Here is an 11,321-nt window from a genome sequence, read left to right on the forward strand (position 1 = left end):
TGCACCTGCACCGGGCTCTTTACATTTCGTTGCCAAACAATGTGTGTCATTTACTACCATGGTTGCCGCGGTAACCAGCATTGAAAAGAGCTTAAGGGGGCGAAAGTGGCTCGTTTAGTGATATACTGTACATATCTGTCGCATTTCTACCGATTATCTCTTGCTTTTCTCGTCCAAACGTCGCCAGAGTAAATCAGACTTTCTGGAACTTTTGTCCGAGCACGACTTGACTTTTGGGGGCGCCATGGAGCAATAATGCCTCCCTTGCGGGGAGACATTATTGCTCAGAACAACGATGTGCAACTTTGGCCACTTTCTCTCGGGTTAAAAACTTCCCAGAAATTGCTCAAGAAACTCTGGGGTAAGCCCGACACACTCACCAAATTTCATCCCAATCCGACGACACTCGTCTGACCATGACCCGACTTCTAGGGGCGCTATAGAGCCCTGGGGCTACAAATTCTCTGCAAGTAACGTTTACTTTCACAATCGATCAGTCGTTTGGCCCAAATAATGTCGGAAAATCATGTTTGGCGTTTCCTAAAACTTGAAAATGACGACGCTCATAAGTGTCTTGTTTTTGTCCACAAACGGAAACGGTTTCAGTTCTGATGATTTCTTTGTGATGTGGGAGCAAAAGAAACACTTACATATACATATATATATATATATATATATATATATATATATATATATATATGTAAACAGGCATTTCCTATTATTTATATCCTATAAATGCAAGGAAAACCACCGTTAATTGCATTATCTGTCCAACGGTTCGCTCGACAGGCTTCAAACTTGGCAGGTGACTCCCCGAGGGCACCGATGTGTGCGGCAGCGACTCTGACGACGCCGGGACCAGAAATGCAGGAGATCTCGGCAGAAATGCGACAGATTTACTCGCACAAAAAGAACCAGGCACATACTGTGCACTCGTGTGTTTAAGTTTGGATTTTTTTTTTTTAACTTTCCACTTTCACAAACCCCTCGTCTCGTCTACACATTTCCTGCCTCGGCCTTTGGGCGTCTGTGCTGCTGTTGACTCTCTCTCTCTCTCTCTCTCTCTCTCTCTCTCAGCCCCTCAGGGTGCTGAGGTTTCACTCTCACCCGCAGCTTCTTGTCCCTGAACAGCAGTTTGCGTCCGGTTTCATTAAGTTCCAGCCAGTCAATCTTGGAGTCGTGGCTGATGGTTCCCAGGTTGTAGCCTCCGGCCAAGTCCACTGAGGAGAGAGGAGGGAGGAGGGAGGAGAGAGGAGACGAGGGGTTAAAGCGAGCGACGCTCAGGCTGTCGCCATCTGTCATGAAGTGAAAGAAAATTAACACTTCCTTCCATAATCAGCCGTGATTGTGTTTGACAGAGTGAGCACTTTCTCCGCCCGCACTGGGATCAGGCCGGCGTCCGTGTGCAGGTACAGGATGTGCGACTGACACAGACTTTTTAATTAAAAAGGGACACTGGTCCACTCGGTGTGACTGGCACGGCTTCATATACTGTAAATACAGACCATCATTATTGTAGCTGTCGCAGTTTAGAAAGTCACGACAAAAAAAGTCGTGACAAGATAAACTTAATGACGGAACGGTCGTAAAAAAAGTTGTTGTTGAAAATAATGATTTCAACATGAACGGTGATGTAAATGTGGAGGCTGTAGTATAGGGAATGGCCACTAGGGGCAAACGTTGCGAAAATAACTCTGTTTGAATGAGTTTGTGCTTCTCACATGAATTATAACTAAACGCACCACTACGAACAAAATAAAGAAGAACGTCAAACTGTGATTACAGATTTCAAACAGAGGGGGCAGCATTGCACCTTTCAGTGTTCAGCTTGCCGGGAAATTAAAAGAAGTTTTCCCGAAGTTTAACCGTTTCTGCTATTTACGATACTTCAGCGTGAGGAAGATACTCCTGAGATACTTTACTAGTTAGCTAGAGTGTTGTTGAGAAAAACGTGAATTTTTCGACATTTCGACAATTTTTCGCTACTTTCCGACATTGTCACACGCAAACTTTTTGTTCGTAAAAAGTTTTGCCTCAAAAACGCCACCCCACCCACAAATCGACTGTAAATGCTACCGTATAATATATATGCCAGGCTTACGGCACCACCTGTTGGCCTGGCATGTGAACTACAGCATGTACATACGGTGGCCTGGAAGTGCAAACCGTTATTACAAAATCATTGAAACATTTTGTAAATTTGTTGTGAGATTTCTAAAAGTGTTTTGTAATACTGGTTTGCACTTGCAGGCCACCGTACAGACCTGTGGGCGGCGCTACTGTGACGCTGCCACAGGATATAAAGAAGACGAGGAGCATGTGAATAAAGCTCACGCGCTGTTTAACAAACTCCAAACACAAGAAGAAGACGACGACAACAAAGATGGCGACAGTGAACGCAAGCGCAAGAAAGAGGCGGGGCTACGACATCACCGTTTTCTCAACACTGCATGTTTTTCTCCCAAAAACAGCAACATAGGGTTCACAAAATACTAGTTGTGTGTGGATAAAAAGCCGATAAGATATAACATATTTTTATAACCTAACTCCTTCTCAGGCTTATATTTACAGTATATGTTAAAATACCACGAATGAATGAGTAAGTAAACCTTTTATTTATATAGCACTTCCCAATAACCAGAGTACAGAACAAAATAAACTACTATAAAACATAAAAACAATCACTCAAAACCCTCTTTCTTGTTTAAAAAGCCAGGTTTTTCAGATGTTTTTTTAAAAGAGTGGAACGTTCTCCTCTAGTTTTGTACGTTGTTTGGGGAACCACGAGTTTATATGCTGTTATAATCTGTGTTTATAAGATTAAAATGTGTAACTGTGCACTTTCTCTTATTCCACATTTCTTCTTCCACTCACCGATGGCGATCGTCTTAATGTCGATCAGATAAGACAGCTTCTTGTTGTCGTCCACTCCTCTCTGCTTCCTCTCATTCAGCCGGACACTGGACACACACACACACTTTTATTAAAAAATTCAAAATAAATAATAATCACACTTGAACTCGCAGGAGACACCTGGTGGCGGTGCCGTCACAGTGTGAAGAGCGGAGCCAGAGGGCGACGAGACGTCCCTGAGACACCGTCTCTGTTACAGCTCAACAATGCCATCTCATGGACACAACTGGGAACTACAACTGAGGAGGACTCATCAGTGTTCAAAGGCGTTCATGGAGAAGATTTTAGTCTGAGCAGAATCTTGGGTTAAATTTCATTTTGGATGATATGGAAAGAGTCTCCTTTCAAAAAATAAGAATTTTAAAATCATCATGTTGAAGAAAAAACAGGAGAAGTTATTTGCTTATGAATATCTGTATCAAAGACTTTTTAAGACCTGGTTTTAGGTCTGGGTTTAAGTTAAGGATGAGGCATTTAGCTGTGGGTTGTTTATATACATACATATATATATATATATAGATATATATATATATATATATACATACATACATACATACATATGTATATAAACAAAAGCTTCTTATACCTGATGAGGTGAGGATTCATAAACTCGGTTACATATACATATACATGTATATTTATTTATATATATGTATATATGTATATATATATATATGTATATGTATATATGTATATATATATATATATGTTTATATATACATACATACGTATATAAAGAAAAGCTTCTTATACCTGATGAGGTGAGGATTCATAAACTCGGTTCTGACGGATCCCAGGATCTCGTTGTTGCTGTACTCCACCAGACTCAGCTCCCCGGCGTTAAAGATCATACACACCTGAGAACATACAAACACTAACATAAATCACAGGAAGTGAAGAATGATCTCACTTGTTTAACGACAGGCCTTTATTTATTTATTTATTTTTTTGAAACTCACAGATTCATTTTCAAAAAAGAACTTCTCGTTGCCACCAGAACCAGGCCAAGGCACCTGAAACCAAAGACAGGAGACATAAACAAAGCGTTAATTCAAACAATAAAAATACTTCAGTGAAAGAAAATCACTTTTTTGTGTGTTACAAAGAGAAATAAGTGCAAAAAATGGATTTAAGGTGAGAAAAAAGGACAAATATGAGCCGAAGCTGCTTTCTGTGTGTTGTTATGCAACCAAATCTACAAAGAAACATAGTTTTTTATCTTTATTGTGTCAGCGTGGAGCTGCAGGTGTACGTGGTGGTGCTGGTGAAGTCCTACCTCGCTCAGTTTATTGGTGTGCAGGTCTCCCAGCAGCAGAGTGTCTGACGTGTGAGCCACCAGGAATCTGTCCTTCCCCATGATCTTCACTTCCTCTATCTCGTAGCCGTAGTACGACTTCAGGACCACACGGGTTCCCGTGGAGAGGTTCTTCACGATCACCTGGAGGACAGAAAAGAGAAAATACAGTTTTACATAAACTATGTTTTTAATAGTCAACAAACTCAACCCTGACGGCAAGTTTAAGTCATTTAATACAGAAAATGTGACTCGTTTTCATATTAAAGGGCCTAGTTTGTAAATTTAGAAGACTTTAAGGCAGAAAGTGAACATATTACACATATTTATGTTTGTTTAAGTGTAGAACAGCCTTAAAATAAGACTTTTAAATGTACTTTTGGCAAGGGCCTTGCTTTAAGATGCCGCCGTGTTTCTATAGAAGCCTAGTTAACAATGTGTTACAGAGAAGAATTATGTCCTTAATAGTATGCGAAGGCCACCGTAGTCCACTTGGGAAACGGAGGAGACGGGAGGAGACAGGAGGAGACGGGAGGAGTCGTGCACTTGTTGCCATCTGCAGTCTCACCATTAGATGTCACTCTTTTCTCTTATTTGCTTGTCTTTGTGCATTTTTTCCAATATTCTAACATCAACAAGTTCTCATTTTCAGCATTTCTTAGTCGTCTACCTGGCTCAGGCCGACGTAGGTCATCTCAAACTTGTTCTTGTAGATGGCTCTACGCAGGCAGCAGTCAAAGAGCTCCACCCCTCCACACAGCGTCCCCTGTCCACCCACACACACACACACACACACACGTCTGCATCATCTAAAGGGCAAACTCACAAGAGGCTGGTGTTTAAGTCACAGTGTAGATTAAAAAAACGTGATTTACAGCACAGAGGCGCGATCCGTCTTTCTTCCAGGCCAGGCTGGTGATGGTGTAGAGGTTGGCGATCTCCTTCGGTTTGGCTTCATCCCACACTCCTCTCCGTGGAGCCCAGTTAAACACACGCAACCTGACACACACACACACACACATTACACACACAATATTCAATTTTCCCGTTATTCAATATAATACATATATATATTTTTTTCCCCTCTTTATTTCACTATTAAACCGTGTTTTCCTGCCGCACCAAACTCCACAGAGAAAACCAGTGATTTAAGCTCACGGCGACACAGGAGCCGCTGGTCCACCGCTGCCTCGTGTGGTCACTTTGTGTCACTGACGTACATTTTAATGAAGGATTTCAAACAAAGTCACAAAACAAGACATTTGAAGTTACCGACAAAGGCTGAAGTGGATCAAAAACTCTATGGAGTTTGGTGCAGGGGGAAAGCGCTTTAAGAAACTTCCATTTTTGATTCAGAAAAGGCCGTTTTACAAGGTGAGGAACGTCCTCTTAAGATATCTTAGACTTTCATTTGTTATTTTAGTTGATAATAATACCCGTACCTGCTGATTTTTAATCCTTTCTGTTTTATTATTATTCCATCTTACTTTATCCTGGTTTTATCCCTTTTTTTAATATGAATGTAATGCTCTTAACCTGTAGCACGTCGACATTTTAATCATGTCAAGTGTGTTATGAATAAAAATGTATTATTATTATTACTCTGTGTGCAGTCAGGGTTGATAAAAAAGGTCATTATACAAACACACTTTATAAAAACCTGAATTGTCCCTTTTTTGTGCACACTTCAATGGAATTAGGATTAAAATAGAGATAGAGAGTGTGGACTAAATATGAAACTGTATTTTCACACTGTAATTCAGCCAGTTTATATAAAGTTTATTGTGTCTATAATGCAAACAAATGAATTTCCAACTACAGTACTTTACATAAACTTTTTGACTAGAGCGACTGTAACAGAGCCGTTTTCAACCTCTGAGATCAATTACAAGTGCGTCTGATTATAAAATCAATCATATCTAACTCGGAATAACCCAGAATATGAATACTGACACGTCTAATCTCTGAATGGTCAAGCACTGACCGGTCGTAGCTGCCGAACACCACCGACTGCCCGCTGGGACTGGTGACGGCCACCGTCAGCTCCTTCTCGGCGTGGTCGCGGCTGTAGTCGAACGTCTGCAGGGCGTGGCCCTCTCTGCTGTACGCCACCACCTTCTTGTCACAGCCGCCAGCCACGATGCCGTTTGCCGCCCAGGCCAGAGCGTACGGCGGACACGGGTGCATCAGCAGCTTCCCCTTCACGCGCGGAGCAGACACCACGCAGGACGTCAGGGAGTGAAGGAGTAAGAAGGTAACTCAGTCACAGAATGACTCACTAAACGAGTTAATAAGTCAGTCAGTCAATAAATAAGTCAGTAAGAGAATGAGTTAGTCCGTCAGTCTGTTAGTTATTAACTCAGAGAGTGACTCAGCAGGTGAGTTAGGAAATAAGTCGGTCAGTCAAGAAATAAGTCAGTAAGAGAATGACTCACTCAGTCACTAACTGACTAAGTAAAGGAGTCAGTAAGTGACAGAGTAAATGAGTCAATCAGTAAGTGAATGAGTTAGTCAGTTATTAACTCAGTTAGAGAATGACTCAGTAAATGAGTTCGTAAATAAGTCAGTTAGTGAGTGAATGAGTTAGTCAGTCAGAGTTAGTCAGTCAGTTATTAACTCAGTTGTTCAGTTAGTTAGTCAGTCAGTAGATGAGTCAATCAGTAAATGAGTCGGTCAGTAAATGAGTCGGTCAATAAATGAGTCGGTCATTAAATGAGTCGGTCAATAAATGAGTCGGTCATTAAATGAGTCGTCAGTAAATGAGTCGGTCAGTAAAGGAGTTCGGTCAGTAAATTAATCAGTCAGTAAATGAGTCGGTCAGCAAAGGAGTCGGTCAGTCAATGTCAGTGAGTCTGGGATCACAGACGTTAGATGTTGTCAGTACCTGAGAATCTCCTGATCCTTCATCGTCAAAGAAATATCGTACGACTGTTCCGTCAGCGTGACCAGAGAGGATTCCTTTACCTGAGACACTGACACACACACACACACACACATACACAACAGAGAGTTTACAAACAGACAATGACTGGGTCAGACGTGAGTGCGTAACCGTTACAAACAAAGTGTGTCGTGCGTTTACTTGGACGTGAGCGAGACGACGCAGGTCTCTGTGCTGTAGACGGTCGAGGACCTGTTTGTCTGCGTGTTAGCAAGACGAACCTGTGGAACACAAACAAACACAAACAACAGCCACCATTTTACACACAACAGCTGATTATATTAATATAACTATTATTATTATTATTATTATTATTATTGACTCACTTTGCCGTCAACTAATCCGTAAACAATGGCGTGTTCTGCAGGCCACAGCAGACGAGTCACCGCGCTCTGTGACAATAAAACATCATTATCACATAAAATGTAACTCCTGCATGAAAGATTGTTTCCAGTAATGATTAAAACTATCCTCTAAAGTCTATCATAGATTTAGAACTTGTTTTTCCCCCTTAATTTCACTATCAGAGAGAGTTTTTCAGTGATTTGTAAAATTGCCAACTCTCCCACACCAAACCCCATAGAGAAAACCAGTGATTTAAGCTCACGGGGACACAGGAGCTGCTGGTCCGCCGCTGCCTCGCGTGGTCAGTTTGGGTCACTGATGTTAATCTGACCAAGGGATTTCAAACGCCGAAGTGACGAAAATAACACGTTTGAATTTACTGACGGAGGCCGAAGTGGATCAACAACTCCTGTGTGCCTGTGACGTTAAATCGCTGATTTTCTCTATGGGGTTTGGTGCAGGGGAGCGAGCGCTTCACAAAACTTCAATTTTCAATGAAAAAAACCCTGAATTTCTGAATGTTCTTGATGTTTTCTTCAAGCTTTCATGTATGAAATGTACCAAAAAGATGATTATACATTCTAAGTTGCTAATTGTATGTGTAAAATATGATAAATGTAACATTAAACAATGAAATTGTGCAACTCTGACAGGTTTTTCACACATTTGCTCACCGTCTGAACAAACTTGTTGCAAATTGCTTTCTTGTCGCCCCTTGGAAAAACAGAGAATGTAGATTAAAGTGTGATTTCATAATAAATGTGTGGGTTTCTTCATTTTAAAGATGGAAACATTAGAACGTACCATTCCTCTCCGATCCTGTACACAAAGATGATGTTGTCAGACTGGCCGATGGCGATTTTGGTGGAGTCCGGTGAGAACGCCATGTCGTTGACCGTGTAGCTCTGTTTTCCATACTGGAAAAAAGAAGAATTATGATTAAAAATTACAATGTAAAGTATTTTTTGGAGGTATATTCACCATAAACTGATGATTTACATCTAGAAGAATGAGCTAAAAAACATAAAGCTCCAACAGTGTGTCCATTATTTCTCTCCATTTGTCAAATTGGCTTTTTAATTAATTAACTATTTTTATTTTTTGATATTTTTTTAACATTCTGCTTCAATCGTTACCTTTACCAATGAATCGATTTGTTGTTTGGTCCAGAAAACCTCGATATAATGATGTTTTTAAACGTCGTTTTGTGTCCACACACCAAAATTATTCACTGTTAATGATTGTGTGTTGTTATATGGAGCAAATAAGGCAGAAAATATACATGTTTAAGAAGATGAAAAAATAAATAAAAAGGTCCTTACAAATACAAGTGAATATCTTTGTGAAATAATTAAGAAAACACAGAAAATAACTTTACATTAACAGTTAATTCCACGTTATTTCCAATAGAGACTCCCATTATTGTGACACAGTTCAACCTGATGCTTCGTAACGTGTTTCTACATTTATTCCTCTGTCCTCGTGTGTCCTCACGTGTCTCACCTTGGCGTCCAGGGGTTTGGTGGAGAACTTGTCCCTCCGCTCTCCCTGCTCATCGTAGAGCAGCACCACTCTGTCCACGGTGCACACGGCAAACTTCGCGTTGTTCGGCGCCCAGGACATGCACGTGACTTTAGCTGCGCCCTCCTGTGGACACAGAGAAGACGGACGGACCAAGACCAAGAAAGGATAAAGTTTAATATTAATATTACAATATTAATAATAATCACGATAAAATAAGCAATAAGTAACGTTTATGGACAGAAAACAACAATACACAGAAACAGTAACACATGTATAATGTCTCAAATGATGTTTTTAACGATACATACTGAACCTGTTACACTGCTACTGAGGACAATGACACATATGTGGCAAGGAGACAAATTGACCACAAAAAATGCCAAAACATTGACCACAAAGAGACAAAAAATGACCACAAAGACATCATTTGACCACAAAAATGCATTAAAATGACCACAAGGACACACAACTTGACCACAAAGAGCAACAAAATGACCACGAGACATAAACTGACCACAAAGAGGCAAATTGGAGACAAAAAATGAACAGAGACATAATTTGACCACAAAAATGCATAAAATGACACACAACTTGCCCACAGAGAGGAGCAAAATGACCACAAAGAGACAAAAATGTCAACAGAAACTAAAAATGACCACAAAGACATAAACTGACCACAAAGAGACGTAGACTGAACACAGAGAAACATAACTTTACCACAAAGAGCAACACAATGACAACATCCAGACACAAAATATCTGCAAAGTGACAAAAATGCCATACATTTAAGATCAAAACAACCACAATAAGAGCTCAAATAGCGTCCATCAGTCTGTGGTCCATCTTCATAACGATGTCCATGTTTTGTACCAGGAGGCCAGATGTTACATTATTCCCTCATGGTGTGTCGAACTCATGCCAAACCTCGTTAAAGATTTAACTATTTTACTTGTAACAAGTGTTGTTATTTTGTCCAGAGACATGGACAGCACGGTAACACCTTCACACTATCCTCTCCCTTAAAACGGCGTATTTAACTGAGCTATTATTCCGCAATTTGCTCGCTAATGTGCCACTTTTTCAACTGTTCTGGGTCACGAAAGGCGCCGCGGCGGCTAGCAAGCAAAGTGAGGCAACTGTCAAAATCTGTATTTATTACCGATAAAGTGTGGATTAGAGATGCTTATTCGTGAGCCGATTTAAACGGAGTGAAACTATGTTTATTTACACGTTTACAGACGTTATATTTCACAGTATTATCACTTTTAAAATATGACGTTCTCCTCCAGCATCGGTTAGCATTAGCCTGAAGGTCTGTCAGTGAACTCACCTGCGGCGTTAACAGTGTCTTCAGATGCTTCAGCTGCATTTTCCCGAATCTTTGAGAAGTTTCGTGCTCGCAAAGGCCGATAGAAATGCCGAGTCACGGTGGATTTATTGCTCAGAGAGTGGTCATTTTGCGGAGGAGAAGCTGTGAGCTAGCAGCTAGCAGAGAAGACGACATCTTTGTAGTAAACAGAACAGCGATCTCCTTAGTTACCGCTGAGGACCGTGAGGACGGGAGGCTGTGGTGCGTTCACGCTCCGGGAAATATTCGGGAAATATCAGCTTTTCCCCACAAGATCGCCAGTGACTCAAAATACAGTTTAGGTTCACCAAATATTAAACGTGAATGCATTAATTTATGGTTAATACGTGGTGCAGTGTGTTCATGACTCGTCCAAAATCAGTTACAGTAACCGGGGACAGTAATAGTAGTAGTTAGATAGACACTTATGAACATTTTCTAAAAAAAAAAAAATATATATACAAATTTTCTTAAGGAATTAATGGGGAAAATGTGTATAAATTGAGTGTCTTTGATCATTTAATCACTCTGGTTGCCACAGCAACCTGTATGAAGATGAAGGCGGGATGGGAGGACAAGGGCTAAATCCACCACCATTCATTTTCAACGGGGCGATTAAAGGTAGAAGTACAATAATAGAGACTAGAGAACAACAGCGTGGATTATGACTCAGCATTTTTCTCCAAATTGTAAAAACTGTGCTACAAGGCTACAGGATTAAGTAAATATCACATTATTTGTGTTTGGAAAACATTTCGAGCGGGTTAAAGACAGGAAAGGCAAATGGAACAAAACATGAGTGGAGATGCCGGGGATCGAACCCGGGGCCTCATACATGCAAAGCATGCGCTCTACCACTGAGCTACATCCCCTTCCGATGACGGTTGTAGGTCCGGTACCTTATTTAATCCATCATACATACCGACGATTTAGATAATGGCAAGAGTAGAAACAGA

The 11,321-nt window shown here is 40.7% G+C and overlaps 1 protein-coding gene and 1 non-coding gene across 2 annotated transcripts in view; both read right to left on the reverse strand.

The window, feature by feature from the left end:
* The window catches only part of ift172 (intraflagellar transport 172), a 41,442-nt gene extending 30,888 nt beyond the window's left edge, over positions 1–10,554 (reverse strand). Inside the window, exons 1-15 of the mRNA XM_058614078.1 lie at positions 10,348–10,554; positions 8,997–9,140; positions 8,298–8,410; positions 8,168–8,207; positions 7,475–7,540; positions 7,290–7,369; positions 7,092–7,179; positions 6,192–6,406; positions 5,083–5,206; positions 4,878–4,973; positions 4,190–4,351; positions 3,873–3,926; positions 3,667–3,770; positions 2,875–2,960; positions 1,108–1,220 (exon numbers count right to left, since the gene is read on the reverse strand). Coding sequence (XP_058470061.1) covers positions 1,108–1,220; positions 2,875–2,960; positions 3,667–3,770; positions 3,873–3,926; positions 4,190–4,351; positions 4,878–4,973; positions 5,083–5,206; positions 6,192–6,406; positions 7,092–7,179; positions 7,290–7,369; positions 7,475–7,540; positions 8,168–8,207; positions 8,298–8,410; positions 8,997–9,140; positions 10,348–10,386 — 1,524 coding nt within the window. The 5' untranslated portion in view covers positions 10,387–10,554. The remainder of the gene's footprint in view (positions 1–1,107; positions 1,221–2,874; positions 2,961–3,666; positions 3,771–3,872; positions 3,927–4,189; positions 4,352–4,877; positions 4,974–5,082; positions 5,207–6,191; positions 6,407–7,091; positions 7,180–7,289; positions 7,370–7,474; positions 7,541–8,167; positions 8,208–8,297; positions 8,411–8,996; positions 9,141–10,347) is intronic.
* A 611-nt stretch (positions 10,555–11,165) lies between these two features.
* On the reverse strand, positions 11,166–11,237 carry trnaa-ugc (transfer RNA alanine (anticodon UGC)). Its single transcript has one exon. It is a non-coding gene; the product is annotated as a tRNA-Ala (tRNA).
* Between the last annotated feature and the right edge of the window lie 84 nt (positions 11,238–11,321).

This window comes from Solea solea, chromosome 17, assembly GCF_958295425.1.
Source record: "Solea solea chromosome 17, fSolSol10.1, whole genome shotgun sequence".
Lineage (NCBI taxonomy): Eukaryota > Metazoa > Chordata > Actinopteri > Pleuronectiformes > Soleidae > Solea > Solea solea.